Source organism: Hypomesus nipponensis, chromosome 10, assembly GCF_054491055.1.
Source record: "Hypomesus nipponensis isolate SF chromosome 10, ASM5449105v1, whole genome shotgun sequence".
NCBI lineage: Eukaryota > Metazoa > Chordata > Actinopteri > Osmeriformes > Osmeridae > Hypomesus > Hypomesus nipponensis.
This window is the reverse complement of record NC_140370.1, coordinates 11,958,032-11,977,359: the sequence shown is the minus strand read 5'-3', so window position 1 is coordinate 11,977,359 and position 19,328 is coordinate 11,958,032. Positions and strand designations below refer to the sequence as shown.

Below are 19,328 nucleotides of genomic sequence, written 5' to 3'. Positions count from 1 at the left end.
GAACCTGGCAAAGGAAAGAAGGCAGTTAAGTCCGGACACTGCTGTGCTAACACACACTCCAGCACATTGGAATGCACACATGCACACACAAACACAATCACGGCACATATGCACACAAAGCAGAATAAGCATTAAGTATTAAGAGTCCATTACGATCCACATAGTCACACCAACAAAAAGAAAACATCTGTTTCCAAAGTGTTTTAATGTTTCTTGGTTTTTCATCTCTCTCTTTACTTTTGGGGCATACACTGAAAGTACAACACTAACATCAGACATAAACCTCTGATTCATTTTTTCATATCATTAACAAAAACATTTAGTTACAGTGAACAGACATCACTTTGGGACCAAACAACAATCTTTTTATTCACAGGGTGGAAGGGAAAGAGTTATACAGGAAATGTCTCCATTGAGCACACTAAACCCTTATGTGCTTTCTGTCAAAAAGCAGGTAGATAAGTTTGGTTGAGTTAATTCAAGGGTTAACCACAGCAACATGTAATAGAAGGTTAATATTACAATAATATATGAGGATGTGAGACTGAAAACACCACAGACTAACAAATATGTGTGCATTAAATGCAATAGAGACCAACCTTTCTGTTCTATAGGGTTTTATGGAATTATTCCCTTTTATACTTTATTGAAAGAAGGATTTGTTAAGGTTTAGACAGTATTACAGCAGGCTATATCATATCTAACAAATATTTCGGTTTAAATTTGTTTCTAACTGTCCCATAAACCACAAGAGTCAAGCTCACAGAAAAGGACCCCAATATGTAGAGAAAATCTCGATCTACTAAAACAGAGCTTTTATTCACGCACCGGACTCTTTATATGACAAAAACGTCTTTCATTAATCTCTCCGTCTTGGGGTTCAGTCATAATTTTCCACTGTCACTTCTATAAAAACAAGACCAAGCTGGCCAACAAATAGTTATCACAAACTAGCTAAGCAGTTTACTCACAGACTACTAAACCGACAAACTACTCAAATGAGTTTGGGTATAATACTATACAAAAGCCCCATACAGTTTACTCCTAAAGGTAAACATCTATCAAGAGCACCAGATTATATCCCAGCCAATCACATTGACTTAAGAGTAGGCTCTTCCACGGATACCTCCCTATTTTCCACTGAGACCCTCTCATTGGATGGATCTATCTGAGATCTGACAGGTGATTCATCCAATCGGGGCTTTTCTACCTCCTCTCCTTGGCTTACACTGGTTGGGCCCTGGGCCAGCTGGTCTGTTGGTTCATTGCTGGTGTTAAGGAAAGCTTGGTACTGGTTCCAAAAGCCCACAGAACTTCTGGTGGCAGGCGCATGAGAGGAAGTAGAGGGTGTGGTCGCAGGAAGTCGTTCAGCAGCTGCACGACTGCTTCGTGCAGGGGGGCGTGTTGTCTTGACAACCCCACTGTGATGCTTCATATGTCCCTGTGGTTAAAATGGAAAGTATGAGAGTTGTGTAAAGTTCATCTCAACCTACTGCTCGCTCTACCAACATTTAGGTGGACTAGTTCAGCAAAAGATCATTCTTTATAAGTAACAAAAGATACAATTAAATAGAGGAGTTGCCTACAACCCACAAAATATACATGGGTTCTATTAATGAAATATAACTTTCTGCTTCTCAATAGTCTCAAGTGTACATCTATCATCTTCACTGAAATCTTCTTACCTTCAGTCCACTGCGGCTGGCGTATTCTTTACCACATTCTGCACAGCTGTAGGTTTTCTTTTCAGGTCGAGACATTGGAGGGGGCAGTGTGGGGGCCATACTGATGGGAACTGTAGTTTCCAGTCGTTCACTGGCTGGCCCAGAATCCATTCTGTCTTCCTTTCCATGGAAACTAAAATGGAGCCCTTGTCTGGTCTCCCTTATGAAGGTGGCAGCATTCTGGGGAACAGATGTCATTTCAGCACCGCTTGTGTCAATTGTGTCAGACATAGACGCCAGCCTAGGCTCAACCTCAAGCACAGGGGCGTGGTCATACTTTGGTGTTGAAGATGGAGGGACTTCAGCCCTCTCCTCCTCCTCTTGTTGGGAGGTTTGGGATCTGGAAGGCTGTTCAGTGTCAGGGCCAGGAGTTAGTTGGGCTTTGAAAGGTTCAGGGCAGGTGGGGACCAGGGTAGGGCAAGGGTGTGCCACAGGGGCACCATGGGTAGGCGTGCTCAGCAGGTCTTCCAGGTTGGATCTGGGTCCTGGTAGGAAGACATCCATGGATGGGCCGTTGTCATCCATGGAACTCTCGGATATCCCAAGGCTAGACATGCATATGGGCTTGGGTAAAGTGGGGGAAGTGGGAATTGCCTTACCAACTGGAGTGCTGTATGCATCGAGGCTATCTTGACTTTCAACCTGATTTTCTTCAGTAACTGGTGAGCCTTCATCTACCAGAGGAGGGCATGGGGAGGGGGCGCTGACACACAGGACTGGAGGATCCACACTTCCAGTGGGCGGGGTGTGTGAGGCAGGGTTCAGGGAGGGGTCAGGACTTAGGTCCGAAGGAGGGATCAGGTCAGGGCTGGAGGAGTGGGATCTGCTGGGGTTTCCAGTGCACTCTAATGATATGACGCTGGCAGAGATAGGGACAGTACCACCAACGGATGCTGGGAACTGGCTACGGGCGGCTGGGCTCTTTGATTGGCCGCCAACAGCTGGCGGAGAGGCCCCAGAGGAGGGGGTGTCAGGGGGCTGGAGCTGGGGCTGGGATTGGCGCTGGTGCTGGGAGGCATCAGGGTCTCCTAGCTGCTCAGACAGAGACTCCTCTGTGCCCTCCGGTGGCAGCTGCCCTCCCAGATGCATGCGGATGTGGTGCTGCAGCACGAGGGCGTTGGTGAATTTGCGCTGGCACAGTGGGCAAGAGTTCTGGGCACGGGCGTTGGGCGGGCGGGCACGGTGGGTGGCCAGGTGCGAGCGTAGGCTGGCCTTGGTGGAAAAGGAGCGTCCGCACAACTTGCAAGGGAAGGGGCGCTCACCCAGGTGGGTAGCCTGGTGAAGACGCAGTGCTCTGGGGCAACTCAGCACACGCAGACACACTCCGCACTGGTTGGGTGCCAGGGCGCCTGCCGCACCCATGATTCCCAGGGAGGGGAGCATGGCTCCAGCCAGAGCACTCGCCCCGTTAGCGCTCATCCCCAGTGCTGCGACCATCTCCCTGGTGAAGTTGGAGATGGAGGTGGAGGCGTGGGTGGAGGATGGGGGGGAAGCCATCACATAGGTGCTGGAGGTGCTGGCACTCATGAGGCCGCTGCTAAACAAGCCTGCGGAGGAGGAGGTGGCCAAACTCCCGGCTAAGGCTTCTATTGAGGAAGTGGTGGAAGAGGAGGAGGCCCAGGGGTGAGAGCTACAGGGCTCCTTCTCCAGCTTCTCAACCAGCCTCTGCAGTTTGGAGGTGTCTGATGTCGAGATGGAAGTGGAGGAGGAAGGGGAGGTGGTGGAGGTGGAAAGGGCACCTTGGATTTTGGGGTAGTGGGAGAAGGGGAAGGAGAGCTGGGAGTGGGAAGTAGAGGAGAGGTGGTGAGAGCTCGGTGGTGGAGGGCGGAGGAGGCCCAGGCCAGGGTGGTGTTGAGGGTGGTGGTGGGAGGAGGAGGACGAGGCGGAGGGAAAGAGGAGCTTGGGGAGATGGGCCAGCTGAGAGTAGGTGGAGGGCGGAAGCATAGGTGTGTGTGGAGGGGTGTTCTCATCAAAGCGCTGCTGCTTCGCCCCCTTGAAGAAGCCGGCCATGGCCGAAGAGGCGGCGGAGGAGGGGGCAGCGAGGAGGGAGGATGCCAGGGAGGATGAGGAGGATGAGGACGAGGAGGGAGTGTGAGATGAAGAAGAGGACATGGAGGCCGCTGCGGCAGCAGCCGCTGCGGCGCGGTTTAGCTGCAGGATGGAGTGGGCGGTGGAGATGAGGGCCAGGTCCATGCTGGGGGGCAAGGGCAGCGAGGAGGGCGGGGCTCCTCCAGTCGACGCCCCCATGGGGAAGCCCCCTACCCCCCCGCCGACCTCCATCCCGTCTCCGTAAGGCTCATCTTCGGCTCTGCGTTTCCGGCGCCGCTGTGCGGCACTAAGATTAGAGCTGCTACTGCTAGCGGTGCCAAAGCTTTGCCCCTGGTCAGACCCCCCCATGACCCCAACAGCTCCTATAGCTGACCCAAACAGAGAAGGGGGCAGGAGGGAGAGAGAGAGCTCAGGGTTCTGTTCCCGGTGCCGGAGGAAGTGAACCTTGAGGTTGCCTCGGGTGGTGAAGCGGCTCAGACACACGGGACACTGGTAGGGCCTCTCCCCTGTGTGAGAGCGCAGGTGGATCTGCAGGGACGAGTCGCTGCTGAACATTTTCCCGCAAAACCTGCAGGCGTGCTGCAGGCGTCCGGAGGAGCTGGAAGCTGAGGATCCGGTGGATGCCCCTCCCCCTGAGGCAGACTGGAGAGCCTCCTGGAAGGGAGAAGCCAGAGTGGCGGTGGTGGACATGGGTGGGGTCAGGAAGGACAGACCGCTGTGTCCACTTGCTGAGGTGGTGTTGGGGGATTTCTCATGGAGGTAACGAGTGGGTAGGGCCAGAGAGAGGGCCAGAGGGTAGTTGGAGGAGGCCATGGAGGAGATGGCAGAGGAGGCAGAAGAGGACGAGGAAGTGGCTGAAGGACGGACACTGGTGCCTGGGTACGCATTAGCCCCTGATGCCCCTCCAGCCCCCTCCAGGTGGGGCTTATGTGGGCGCAGGACGTGAGAAAGGGGGTGGCTGGGCTTTGAGGGCTTTGACATCGACTGTGGGGGGAGCAGGGATGAGAAGCAGGCCAGGAGCGGGGCTACAGAGGTAGGGGGCTGGGAAGGCATGGTGGTGGCTTGGGGTGGGCTGGGGTCCCTGTCGCTGCCCTCCAGACATAGCTGTGGCAGAGGTGGGAGGAGGAGTTGGGGAGTGTCCAGGCCACAAGAGGCCCCACCCAGCCTAAGGACTTGCCTGCAGATCTCCTCTGTCATCTGCATCTGATGGATCTGCCTCTGCTGCAGCACCCTAAGCTCCTCCAAGATCAAGGCGATGCTCAGGTGGGCCCGGGGTGGGGGGGCTGAGGCGGACGAGGTGACACCTGGGCTGGGGGAGGGTGTTACGGGGCTGGGGGGGCCCTCGGGAACAGGGCTGGGGCTGCCGGGATGAGGCGGAGGACATAGGGAGGCTGAGGAGGAGGAGGAGGAGGAAGAAGTGGTGGTGGTGGCTGACACCCCCAACTTGGGAGAGGCCATGAGGGTGCGAGAGGTCAGAGTCTGACTGGGGGAAGGTGTGGAAGTGGTGTCTGGGAGGCACAGACCAGTGGGGGGCTGAGCCTGAGAGGACAAGGGCGGGTTAGGGAAGGCTGAGGAGAGGATGTTTTGAAGGTCTGTGAGGGACCCAAGGCAGGGGTTGGGCTGACTTGGAGAACAGGAGAGAGAGGGCCCCTCAGTGGGTAGAGAGGGCTTCTGAAGCCCCCCAAAGGTGGGATCGGGAGCCAGGGGAGTTTGGTAGCTCTGAGGAGGAGAGGAGGATGGAGAAGAGGAGTCCGTGGTTGGAGGAAAGTAAATTGACTTTACTGTAAACTGTTCATCTGAAAACAGGAAAAGGAAAAAAAAGTATCATTTTGTTGTACAAGTGCAGATTTACTCTATTCAAGAGTCTAGAAAATAGTCATGTTTATTTTGTATTTCTATGTATCTAAATGTAGCCAGTAAATACTGCATTTCAATACTTTTTTAATATAAATCTTTAAATTTACTTTTTCACTTTGACTACCTTGTATTGAACCAAACCTCCTCTGTCCTTTGGCTTTTTCTTTATCCTATCCTGAGTGTCCTAATCCCCCCCTTCCAATTCCCCTGGTCTGCAAACCTACACCACGCACAGCCCACCTTGTTTCCATGGCAACACAGGACAGAGGACAATGGTATCCCCTAAAATCTCTCACACCCCCAACCCCCACAGAGAGGAAGAGATACACAGGTACGCTGACATGCTTGCTCACAAACACTACCCCCTCACACACCCACATACACACACACCTCCTTTGCTCTGCCTTTCATCTATGTCAACCCTTCCCCCATGACCCAGTAGGGTGCTTGGGGTCAGGCCCTATTTGGGTACTGGACACTGTATCATGATCCTGATTGGCTGACAGACTTGACCTTAAGAACACTGAGGTCGCATTCCTTGTAGGTTTTTAGGAAGGCTAAGGAAGAGGTGGGGGTTAAGGAAAACAAACAGAATTGCCAGATAGACATGATGACTCACAGACCATCAACAACCCCACTTTGCTGGGAAAACACACTAATACACATGCACTCAATGACAATACTGCAGTTGCCCAAATGCTACAAGACACTTTGTCTCTGTAACTGGAGTCCCAATAGACAGACACAAGTACACAACCCGCACAAGCACTCACAGATACACACTTCTTGGGTATGTTCATGCCTCACTGCCCAGTCACAAAGGGCCTATGGGAACAATGATGTCTAATGCTATTGCAATTACAACACCTTATACAGTGTACCTCTGAATGTGATCGTCCTCTCACTTAACATTCTATCTGCTAAACTCTTTCGGTTTCAATTAATAACTTGGATGAATACGGCAACTAATTATCGTGATCTGTATTTCCTATGTGCTTCTCACACTTCCTCTTTCTATCTCCCATTCTGGGTGGTCTGCTTTGAACCTGGCAAAGTGAGGGGAAGAAAGGGCACTGAGGGCACTAGAATCTTGAACAAAGAGAATTTTGGGGAAAAAAGAACATATCTCAAGACAGGAACATCGTACAACTATAGCATCCTGACATTTTCGATCTGTCTATCAACAGCTTTGTTGATAGAAAAGCAAAGCCCAACCCAATTGAGGACCAAGAATATATGTAAGTGTTATGTTAATTGTCACACTCATTCCAACGAAGCCTAACTGCCTAATTTTAGCATTAGAGACTACGTAGAACAAAAAGTTAGTTTCCATCCAAACAACTTTTGTACAGTTTCTACTCATATAAACAGTTCATAAGCTATGTTAATAATAGTCGGTTTCTCACCATGCTCAAGTATCGAAGAGGCACCAAGCATCGGGCTCATAAGCTGCTGGGGTCGTTTCTGTTTCCGACGAGACATGCTTCAGCAGGACTTGACTGATGGAGCGGCACATTGGCCAACAGAGTGTTTTTATTCTTTCTCCCTGCACGCTGAAAAAGTGATTAACTAAATTAGGCTACTACAAGAAAGTAGTCTTAACATAAGAATGATATTAGTTGATTGGGTGGTGTATTGTCCGCTATGGAACACCAAGTCCATTCCTGACATCATTGTACAAAAGAGAGCAACTTGGTGAAAACCAGCCTGAAGGGCATGTGTGACAATTTCGTTCTCCAAGTCCCCCTTTTTCAAACACACCGTTTGCCCCCCTCCCCACACACAAACGCGCGCGCGGGTTAGCACACACAAGGCACACGCACACACGGAGACACACACACAGCCCACTTGTTCATCCACTACTTTGCATTCAAATGGCGAATGAACACCCCTTCTTTTGAGACATGAGTCCGTCGTTAAAGCTCTTCGTAGGCCAAAACTACCGCTCCAGGATTTCGCTTTGTTGACAGCTAGACAAAACTAAATTTTGGAGCCTAACATTATCACGAAACTGACCTGTGACTGTAGCCTAGTCGCAAATGCAATTACACTACAACGTGTTAAGTAGTCAAGTCAGTATTTAAGTAGGCCTAGTCCTACTTTAGCTATAGGCCCATATGCTGGCGTCTGTCAAAACTGTCACAACCCTGTATATGAATATAAAAGGGAAGATAAACTCTCAAATGTTTTAAGTTCAAAGGGGAAGTTAGGCCTACACCTTGATATTCTCAAGAATTCAGATGGCAGTAATTGACCTTCAGTGACGCTCCATAATAATGTACCTTACACCACATTCCGATGCGCGAGCTCCATAAACAGGCCACTGAATGAACAGGAATTTCCAACAATGGCGCTAGGCTACAGCTGAGTGAGCATCACCCTCTGCGAGCCTCTAGAACACATAGGACTACTGCCGCGATGCACAATGCTTCCTTTTCAAGCTTCAGCTCTGCTGCTTACCACGTGGAGGGGTAATGAATGGGAGAGACAGCCGAAGTGTAGAAAAAAAATACTTTTTGGCCTTGCCTACTCTATATCAGCGGGCTACTTATGGCAATTACCCCCGCGCGCGCACGACACGGTCATGCATATGCTTTTTTAATCGGCAATGATGACCTTCTTGTACCAATCCCTGCTGCAGCTCAAGAAGGGATTGCCAACTTTGCCCCAGTCTCAAACGTAGATGTGGTAGTCTACATTCATTATATTAAATCGTCCTTAATTAGACTCCATTACCTTAGCCTACCTTAGCCTACCTAGGCCTACTTAAAGTATTTAAAGCGTATATGGTCCTGACACTTTCCAACATAAGCATCCAAGTGAATCAGTTTTATCACAATATAGCTAGGGCTACATTACATCATGTTTTAATATTTTACTATCAGTACTCATGCTGGTCACACCCATTAAAAGACGAATAGTCTCATTTTCAACGTAGCCTATTTCACATCAAATTGCCTGATTGTCACGAAGCAGGCCTTAAATAGCCTACGCTTACAGCCAATACATCTTTTATACGTTGAAACCACAGCTATCACTAATAGTAACATTTTGTCCTATTCAACGTGATTAATTTATATTTTAGTTTCTCAATCTGTCAAACAAATTGTGTTTTGATTTTGTCTTACAATGAATTGATGTGGCCTACACGTAAACAATTATAAATAGGCTATAAGCGATAAACCTATTCCAACACAATTTACAGGGGCTTAAATCCTCCATTTGTTGATAAAGTAAACATTTCCAACATATTTTGCATCTAAAAATCAAACACACGTAAGAAAATCATAAGGCATTTAGGCTAACTGTTTCCCTGTTGTGCCAACAATGCATTTGCGTTTTTCGTGCCATCTTGTCACCGTGAATGTGCCCGTCAAACATTTCATAACTGTGTATGGGAACTACGCTATAACTTCTGCTGCCCCGCTACTGTACAGCGACCTGTTGCATGCCGGCGCGCGCGCTCCGATCATAACAAGTTATGATTCATAAATTATTATGACTGTTCAAAAATATCGCTGCAAATTCCTCATATTCATCGGATGCGTCGTCGAAAGAACATTACCGTGGGTTACTTACCATGCTTGAAACGATGATGTTTGACAGTGGTTTATGAAATGATAGAATAGCCTATGTTGGGCAAAAGGCTACGTTTCCCAGCCGGGACATCAACGTAGCGTTTCCCGATTCCCTCACAAAGATGCGCAGTCGTCCCTTTGACAGCCAAGCGCAACACTGCATTTTTAAATTATTTATATATCCGTCGGCAATTTGTAGAAGCCTATTTGATTTTTTAGATAAAACATTTGGTCAATTTCTCACTGATACACATATAGGCGGGGAAGGTTGAGATAGGCTACAATGCGCTACGAGAATTGGATTAGTCTTCCTGACTGTCACCCCCCTCCCCTTCCCTGTTCAACCCTCTTTGTATTTGCCGAGGGCGGCCTGCCCGGCCTGTGTCTGTGGTCTGCTGCAGTGACGGCTGTCTGCTCGTCTGTCTGTCCGTCTTATTCAGACTACTTTCCGATAGGCCAATTAATGTCTCCTCGCCATACTTATAGCCTCTAGACAGAAATTGTTCAGACATATCATGTTTTATTGTATTTGTATTTATTTATTCAGCTTATCGCTTTGCTTCAATCGATTAACCGTTTCCAATTCAGGCATTTGGTTTCAACCCAAAATTCAAACAGCACATTTTGGACCGTGTAAACCGTACTCTCCCTGTCGTCATGGAGGCACTATCACTCTTCTATAATGTCACCACATTTGAGAAAGCAACACTAAGATGACGTCCACAATGTGACCTGTTGTCCTTTATGCATTGTAATGTGCATACATTCCTTATAGCTGTTATAACTGAGCTGAATAGTTCTCTGTCTGTTGGTATAGTACTTAACAACAAAAAAATGCACCAAGGGAGAATCATTAATTGGAGGTCCGAAAAAAAACATCCCCACATAAACGTGTACAAGCCTTGACACTTTATGCTTTCTGCGTTTTCATGTGCATCCTTTATGTCATTTTAATTCAAGTCTCATATTGGTTTAAGAACGAGAGGTTATACAATAAGAAGGGGACATAGTTGTAACCATAGAAGAAAGATCAACCTATACAGATGATCTAGATTAAACATACTTTTTTCATTGTAGTCGAGAAAAACCCTTCCTAACTAATAATGTAAGGATTGTATGCTAATATAAAATCCTTCAAGTCGGCCAAGTGTCAGTTTCATTCGGAACATGCTTTAATGAATCCACTAGAGGGCTCCCAAATACAATAATAAAGACTGGTAGTTTTGATCAATAGAAACATGTTATTTGAAACCTATATTTAAATGTATTAAATGTTGTAGTGATATTTTGTCTTTTACACACAGAACTCGACTTGACAGAATAGCCATATTCAGCCTAGACTAGATTTCGATTTAAAACATATATATAATTGTTAGTATTATTGTTCTGATAGTGTTATTATTATTATTACTATTGTAAATCATTGTAAGTGTTTTGTTCTGCCTGTACCTTTTAAAGAGATCTTATTGAGAAATTCCTGCTTTGATAGCGTTTGTTTGAAAGACAGAGGGAAAGATATGCAGCAAACAGCCCAGGATGGAATTGAACCCAGGCTTGCGGTAAGGAATTAGCCTATGTGGCATGCATTTAACTTTTTAATTGATTCAATAACACAATAACTGGATCAAACACCAAACACGAAACTGAGTGTTTTTAATTACCTCTGATCTGTGATCACAACCCAATTCTATTTTAGACTTCATACAGTCAGTTGGTACTGCAGGGTACAACTGCACCTCCCCCCCTATCTCTCTCTATCTATCTCTCTCTGTCTGTCCCTCTCTCTCTCTCCTAAGAGTCTTCAGAGGTCAGTCTCTGTGCTTAGCAGACATAGAAGGGGATGGGAATCCTTTGGGATTATCTTGTATGTACCATCTACACATACTGACACTCACTGGCCGGGAGCAAGGACATCACTGACCAGTCCTTTAGGACACCCAACAGGTAAGATAACTCATTAATTTGTGTTACAAGTGTTCTAACCAAAAAAGGACATCATGAACAGAAGGAGGGAGTAGCTTCAGAGGACAGAATAGACAGAAGACAAACAGGCTAACTCGGCAAGGGAGGCTGATCTCTTGATCCCTCCATTTCAAAAGTCCCCAATTGGGTCACATACAAAGCAATACTCAGAAACAGACCGACAGCCTGCTTTTGTTGACACAACCTGCGGCATGGACCATTTGTTTTCTTCAGAATGTGTAGTCCCCTGTGTACTAAAGACAGGTTGGTTATTGGGGTGTTCTATTAATACACGTCGTAGGTAAGGTAGATGGACTATCATTACCAAGAAAGCTTAATGGTCTATGATTAACAACAGATAAAGTGAACAGTTGGAGCAGCAGTGGTGTTGTCCCTGGCTAAACCGCAGCACTTGCTACTTACCCTGCTTTTTGTGTAAGGAGTCGGGGCTGTGACCCCAGGGCAATTCTTATGAGATTCTCAATGACAATACATCATGGTTAACATTACATGGGCTGGATTTCCATATGAGTGGTTCACACCTAAAAGCATAGCACAAATATATATTTTTCTCAGTTTTTCATGAAGTTCCATCGCTTCCTTTCCTGTGGCATAGGAATCGATCTTGGTCATGAACACACATACAAAACACATACACAAACATGCACATTCACCAAAGAAAACTGTCTATTGTTGGTGCCTCTTCACATCCCCAGTGGCAAACCTGTTGCCATGGCATCCCTGGAGGAGGAGCTGACCTGCTCTGTGTGCCGCGATGTCTTCCACCAGGCCCCTCCTCTTCCCTGTGGGCACACCTTCTGCCCTGCATGCATCCGGGAAGTCTGGGGGCGAGGCAGCGCAGGGCCAAAGGGCCGCTTCAACTGCCCCCAATGTCAGGAAGATCAGGGGGTGGTGGCGTGTGACTGCTGCCCTCCAGTAGTGGAGGGAGAGGAGGTACCGGTGGCAATGAAAACCTGTTTACGCTGCGAGGTGTCTCTGTGTGCCGAGCACCTGCAGCCTCACCTGGAGCGTCCCGCCTTCAGCAAACACCTGCTGGTGGAGCCACTGGGGGACCTGTCGCATCGCAGGTGCCCTACCCACGAGGAGGTTTTTCGCTACTATTGCGCCGACGAGAGAGTGTACGTGTGCGCGGACTGCATACTGGAGGGAGGCCACGCACAACATCGAGTGAAAGGGCTGAAGAAGGTGGAGGAGGACCTGAAGGTGTGTGTCTTGATTGGAATGGTGTCTTTTCCTAGTTGAAGCCCATTGAGCTGGAGTGGTGAGGAATGCAAAAGCTGTGATTGGTGCCTGTGTGTTTGTGTGCGCGTCTCCACAGGTCATCCTTCAGAGCCTTCTCCAGAAAGCAGAGGAGAAGCTTAGGGGAGGTGAACAGATCCTCCAAGAACACCAAAACACTGACCGCACCATGACGGTGAGACGTCAACATTCACTCAATGTCGACTTATCGTTGACTGCTGATCTGGTCATGGTCGACTCATGATTGACAGACAGCTAATCCCCCCCAAAAATTCACATTTGACCGATTGATCGATCCATCTCAGAACATGTCTGCAGCGGACGACGCCCATGTGGAGCGTCTAGGTAATGCCCTGCAGGGGCAGGTGGAGAGGCTGGTGCAGGCTCTGAGGGTCAGCACCAGGGCTGAGAGGCAGCAGGCCATGGAGCGTATCCAGGAGGACTGCTCCAGGGTGAAGGGAGACCTGAGCCAGACACAGGGCATCCAGCACTACCTGGGCTCCCTGCTCGAAGAGACAGACCCTTTCCTACTCATCTGGGTAAGACTTCACGCTGACGAGAGGAGGATGTGAAATGGGGTGAATGAAGGAAGGAATTAACCACTTAACAACCGACTCAAAACAGCCAAACCCAAAACTCCTTGACCACATAATGTGGCAGACTTGTCATCCTCAATCTTAACATTAAAACCCCTGTTATAAAGGAACCAGTTCAACATTGCAAAAATTTACTAAATTAACATGTTATCGAAACTGAAGCAGGGTTGACGGTTAATCAGTTTACCTCTTGTCCATCTGGTCAGAGACTATTCCATTCATGCAGGATTTACGAGTATTAAAAGCTTTGTGCTGAAGTTAATTAGAAGTCAATTGATGTGTATTTGACTGTGAAGGTTATCAACTAACCTTCATTCTTATTTTTCTTCCCTCAATTTACAGGCTTTTCAGTCTGATGACTCAAAGTAAGTAAAAAGAAAACAAAAAAAAAGTAGAGTAACTGACTGAATGAGATATTGAATTATTGGATGCTGCCGGGTGAGATGTGTGTGTGCTTTTGTGAGAGAAATATGGTTAAAGCATTTAGAGAGGTACACTCTATTGGGAAGTGGAGGCTGAAGGCTTCTGGGTTATTGCCATCACCTGCAAGAACTATCAAAGGAGGTAGAAGTTAACCGTAGCCAGTGATGTAAATGCTCTGCCTTGAGGTTTGTGCTTGTACTATGCCTTCCTCAATTCCTCTGCTGCACAGGCTGCTAGCGGACCTGAACTGCCCACTGTACACCCCAGACCCTCTCAGCTTAGACAGGAAATTCATCCTGGAGGACATCGAGAGCAAGTACAAAGAGTTCATTACTGAAACATTACGCTGTCTCAGTGAACTCAAGAGAGAGCTCTGTAAGTGACTAAAAGGGGACGCCTTTCCTCCAATTTTAGGGGATAAATATTGACTCTCTTTATCATTTTCAGAAATAAGTTGCCAAGTTTACTCCTCAGTCATTGGTTGTCATCCCTCCACAGTGACCAGTCCCTTGACCCTGGACACTAACTCTGCCCATCCCCTCCTGAGTATTTCTGGTGACCTGTGCTCAGCCACGAGGGTCAAGACCCGCCTTCCATGTGCTGCTCATGTTGAGCGCTTCGACCACTGGGCCCAAGTCCTGACTGTCCAGACCTTCTCCTCAGGAACACACTACTGGGAAGTGGAGGCTGAAGGCTTCTGGGATATTTCCATCACCTACAGAAGTATTGGGCGGAAAGGCAAGGAGGGCAATGCCTTCGGCAACAATAAGGTTATTACAGTGATCTTACTCTCTTTTTTACACTCTGACAACTGTAGTACAAGGTGATAGTACAATAACCATTGGCTACATATTACCTGTCTGCAGTTTAGTTACAGCTGATTGTGTTTAGCTGGTTGTAGTCTCTCTGTCAGTTAACTAATTTACAAATGCTTACTAAAGTGGATTTTTATTTTCATTTGATGGATCTGTCGACTTACTAGATGTCGTGGAGCTTAACACAGCAGCATGACAAAAAGCTGGCTGTCTGGCACAACCGCAGAAAGATCCGCCTCGCTACCCAGATGTCCGGCAACCGGGTGGGTGTGGCCCTAGACTACGGGGCGGGCACTATCACTTTCTCTGAGGTGGGCCCTTCTTCTGTCCTTAGCCATCTGCACACCTTCAGCACCTCCTTCACCCAGCCCGTGTGCATGGGCTTTGGCTTATACAAAGCTGAGCTGAACAGCAGGATCTCCATAGTGAAGGTGTAAAGAGGGAGTCAAGAACACGAAGCTTGGTATAGTATTGTGAGAAGTGAATCGGAATGCTTAAACAGAATCTCACTGGTGAGAATATGCACATTTTTACATAGAACTGCAGTGCCCTGGACATTTTCTATTTTTGTTGTTAACGTTAATTTATCCAGACATGTTTCATTGCATATTTGGAAGCACTGTGAACCCAAATATTGGCAATGCTAAGTTTGACCATGGCAAAGATGAATGTTAGAGACCCTGAGGAAGATGGACTTTTGCTTTCTCAAGTTTATGATCTGTCCAAGGCTTTAAAGCTGTAAATGATTAAATAAATTATAAAATGAAAAACAGTGCCCCCAATTATTGTCGGGACTTCCGCACTTTCCTCCAGCTCGAGTTTCAATGACAGTGGCTGCCCGCCTCACCAAAGGCGATTGGCTGGAACAGGATTGCAGGAACATAATTGGTTAGAAAGTAGTGGGTCGATCCAAAACATGAAATTGTCATTCTACTGGCACTGAGCTGTCTGTGCTTCAAACTTACCCATGTGTATTGGGGACAAGACATTTCTTTTTTTTACCGGACCGTTAAGCCTTGTTTATGTGCACTTCTTCACATCTACCACTTGATGGGGATCTTTCCAAGCCCCATTGTGGAGTAACCCAAAAACCTCCCTTTGGCAGTACATTCAAGTTCATTCATCCAATAACATTATAACTGTACATAATAAAGTAAAGTAAATAAAGTTAATATTCAGATAGTTTTACTTTTGTATTGATGTTATGTTAAAACATGTCAACTTACCTTTTACCCATATGTAGTGCACATACCTAATAAAAATAGATTTTCAATCAAATTCATTTGGACTGTGTACTGACCACAGATTATCCTTAATTCTGAAAACAGATGTCCAATGAAATCCTTTTATTCACATACTTAAAACTCAAAATGATAATCAATCATAAATTAGGTTACTATATCAGATATAATTCTGTTAATGGGTTACAATTATATTTGATCAGTGTGGTGGATTGACAGCCAGATATCACTATTGGAATGTGTCAGACTGTGAAAACGACCTTCAACATTAAAAGCTCTCAGATAAGATACTTACACTCCTGCTGTAAAAATGTGTTATAAGAAAAGCCAGTGGGCGGTTGGTAAGAGGTAAAAAAAAAAAAAAGGTGAGTGAGAGAAAGAGTGACAAAAAAAGAGAGAGGGGGGGGGTGAGATAGAGGAGAGAGAGAGGGAGAGAGATCATATGGAGAGAGCTCAACTTGAATGATTATTTAAATATCTGTACAAGGGAGACGCTACTATTGGTTGTGTGGGAGAGGAGAGCAATCAGGAATTTAGTGGCTTTTACACCAAAGAACAACGACTGATTACACCCGATTGGAATACAAGGAGAAACATTTTGACACTGAAACAGGTGATGTCCTTATTTGTTTTCTAATGAATCAAACCTAGACACTTAGACCAATGTATTTTTATAGAATAGAAGCCTTGTACAGTCATTTATTATATGTTTTATTGTTCTGAATAACTTGGTAAGTAAATGTGAATGAGCTTTTACATTGAGATCAACCAAATTAGAAGCATATTGTTGATTATGAGTTATGCTGCTTGTATGGTTGTGTATGAGTTGTTGTTATAGTGGTTGTGTGTGGTAAAAAGGATCTTAGAATTAATATGATTTAATCCCATTACCATGTATGTGGCACAGAAGTTAAGAGTTTCTATACTATCATTGTTAAATCTGCAAATATGTATTTACAAAAATGTAGGAAACAATACCCAAAACAGCTATAAACCTGTATTCACTATTGTACAGAAACCAGCTTGTTAAGTTGATGAAATCACAAATAAGATATCGTTCATAAAGGGGGAACCGGTGAAGGTAAGCTACTGAGTGTGAAGGTGGTGGGAGAGAAGAGAAAAAAAAGAAGGGAGGGGAGCATGTTGTTAAACGTCAGGAGGGAGGGAGGAAGTGTGTGAAAGACAGATGGTCTCTCAGTGGAGTTGTTCTCCAGACTCCCTTTTTCTTTCTCACTCTCTCCTGGAACCTACATCCTCCCATGACAGTGCTCCAGAACCTTACCTCATCCCTTCATCAACTTATGTGGGATACACAAAGTATATCCTGGCTTTACCTTTCTCCTTTTCTGCCCCCCCCCCCCCACCCCCTCCCTCCAGGTATTCCTTGCTGAGGCAGTAGACTGGAACCTAACCAAACATCTATTTGTCCTTGTCATAAGGCCCCATACGGCTAAACACACACATGCACACAGTACCCAAGCAGCCCAGACACCACGGGGGAAACACCCCACAGATCTGAGCAAGGGAGACAGTAGACGGTAAAGACAAATTGAAAGAATTGAAGAGAAAGAGAGCAAGTTTTAACTTTGTCTGCTGCTGCTCAGCCAAATGTAACTTATAGTCTGACCATGACACCTACCTGTTAATTCCCTCTTTCGTCTTAATTTGGGGAATTTAAAGGTGAGAAAAGGGATTTTGAAGACCTATTTACTTCCCCGAGCAATACTAATCTGCTGTTTGATCTTATAAGAAACAGAAACATCCGTTTTTCACCATTTACAAACGGAGTGACAGAAAGTAAAGATACTCATGTGCCTCAATTAATTCTCCTCTTTAGCTTAAGGAAACAAAGAGTCAAACATCGTAAGAATCATGCATCACTGGTCAGCTTGTTCATCAACCTTTGACCCTACTTTGCTTCTGGGGTTGCTGCTCCTGTTGGGCCCCCTTGGGGCCTGTGGCCAAAATGACACAGAGCCCATTGTCCTGGAAGGAAAGTGTTTGGTTGTGTGTGACTCCACGCCATCTTCTGAGCCTGGAGGCAACGCTCTGGGCATGTCGGTCCGCTCTGGCACTGGCCGGGTGGCGTTCTCTGCCACTCGTCAGACCAACCACGAGCCCACAGACATGAGCAATCGTACCATGATCATCTACTTTGACCAGGTGAGCAAATTGTTAAAATCACACTGACCATTTTTGCATGGTGGTGGGTTGGTTGAGATGGGATCTTCCACTAGACAGAGTTCCTTCAGGACAATTAAGGTCTTTATTCGTATAGTTTACACCTTTTTCAATAACAAATACGTGAATGAATGTTCAGTCCTTCTGGCTGTACTGATGGAATTCCTTTCTATATATATGTAATTTTTCTCTGGTTTTATCTCTCTGTCTTAGATTCTGGTGAATGTAGGTTCTCACTTCGACCAGGAGAGCAGTGTTTTTCTGGCACCAAGGAGAGGTGTCTACAGCTTCAACTTCCATGTGGTGAAGGCTTACAATAGACAAACTATTCAGGTAGGGGAGGACAAGCTTGTGTACAGGTTTACATAATTTAATGTTTTATTTATTTAATGTTTATTTCAGGCGCAATGGCCCATACACGAAAAACATTACATACAAACACATAAAACACATATGCATGAAAACCAACCTACGAACACAGAGAGATGACACTTAAACCTGCGGGTTTCTTTCAGGTCAGTCTAATGCTGAATGGGTGGCCAATGATCTCAGCCTTTGCAGGAGACCAGGATGTGACACGGGAGGCGGCTACCAACGCAGGCCTCATCATCATGGAGAGGGGTGACAAGGCCTACCTCAAATTGGAGAGAGGCAATTTAATGGGTGGATGGAAGTACTCTACCTTCTGTGGTTTTTTAGTGTTCCCTCTGTAAAGAGACTTAAGAAGTGGACAGAGGGAGAGGAGGAGACTTTAATGAGGGGGGGAAACGTTTAATTGAGTATGGAATTAAGGACACGTTGTTGAGATAAATTGATTGTGTACAATGTGGGCTAATGTGCAATGACTAAATCAAAGCTCTGACATCAGTATTTCAGTGTCTACACTGTTGAAGTTGCTTTTATTAATATGTATTCATTTTTTTTTTTTCATGCCTCTGTAGCTCTATGAACAATTATACCCTGGCAAACTGTCCTTGACCCAACTCTGTCCTGTTTTGTGATTGCATATATTCTCTACTTGCCTGTTAGTGCTTTCAAATCTATTAGGAAGATTTATATGAAACACCACACATATTAAAAGGTGTACATCTAACAGTGTGCTTCTCTGTGCTTTGATGGTGGTATGTGCATGTATATTCTACTAATCTACAATACAGGCCGATTGGTAAGTGAATGTTCATATATATTTGTTTTGTACAACAACACATAGTTGCTTTGTTATTAGAATCAGTCCCATGCAGTCTACCTTTCATGATCTTTGTTTATCCGTAACATGACAGCTGCTTGTAAATTTAGCTCTCACCCCCAGAGTTGGCATGGGCTGGCAGACTCCAGCATGGGGGAGAGTGTAAGCATAGTGACTAACGGATCCTCCTAACAGAGCTAACAGTTGCACACAAACAGATGGAGCATTTGGCGGACACTTGGGCACATCTTTGCTGGACTCCTGTGGACCAAATGTGGTGCGCTGTCACAATTAGTCAGTCACGCTTCCCCAGTTCGTGATAGGAGTACCAGTTTCCTCTCTCTCTCTCTCTCTCTCTCTCTCTCTCTCTCTCTCTCTCTCTCTCTCTCTCTCTCTCTCTCTCTCACACACACACACACACACACACACACAAACACACATACACTGTCTATGATA

At 46.2% G+C, this 19,328-nt stretch overlaps 3 protein-coding genes across 3 annotated transcripts; 2 read left to right on the top strand and 1 right to left on the bottom strand.

The window, feature by feature from the left end:
- Positions 1 to 188: 188 nt before the first annotated feature.
- Positions 189 to 10,237, bottom strand: sall2 (spalt-like transcription factor 2). The gene is made up of 4 exons (XM_084707314.1): positions 9,210 to 10,237; positions 7,037 to 7,183; positions 1,686 to 5,569; positions 189 to 1,441 (listed from the first exon to the last, which is right to left on the bottom strand). Exons 2-4 carry the CDS (start codon positions 7,110 to 7,112, stop codon positions 1,091 to 1,093), a joined length of 4,311 nt encoding a protein of 1,436 aa, XP_084563440.1. The 5' UTR covers positions 7,113 to 7,183; positions 9,210 to 10,237; the 3' UTR covers positions 189 to 1,090.
- On the top strand, positions 9,140 to 14,983 carry LOC146271753 (E3 ubiquitin/ISG15 ligase TRIM25-like). Its single transcript, XM_084707316.1, has 10 exons — positions 9,140 to 9,196; positions 10,698 to 10,767; positions 10,905 to 11,152; positions 11,887 to 12,394; positions 12,510 to 12,605; positions 12,736 to 12,969; positions 13,369 to 13,391; positions 13,679 to 13,824; positions 13,948 to 14,219; positions 14,432 to 14,983. The coding sequence occupies exons 4-10, from the start codon at positions 11,903 to 11,905 to the stop codon at positions 14,699 to 14,701; spliced, it is 1,533 nt and encodes a 510-aa protein (XP_084563442.1). The 5' UTR covers positions 9,140 to 9,196; positions 10,698 to 10,767; positions 10,905 to 11,152; positions 11,887 to 11,902; the 3' UTR covers positions 14,702 to 14,983.
- Positions 14,984 to 17,377: 2,394 nt separating this feature from the next.
- Positions 17,378 to 18,399, top strand: cbln12 (cerebellin 12). The gene is made up of 3 exons (XM_084707320.1): positions 17,378 to 17,668; positions 17,900 to 18,019; positions 18,202 to 18,399. The coding sequence occupies exons 1-3, from the start codon at positions 17,378 to 17,380 to the stop codon at positions 18,397 to 18,399; spliced, it is 609 nt and encodes a 202-aa protein (XP_084563446.1).
- Positions 18,400 to 19,328: the final 929 nt, after the last annotated feature.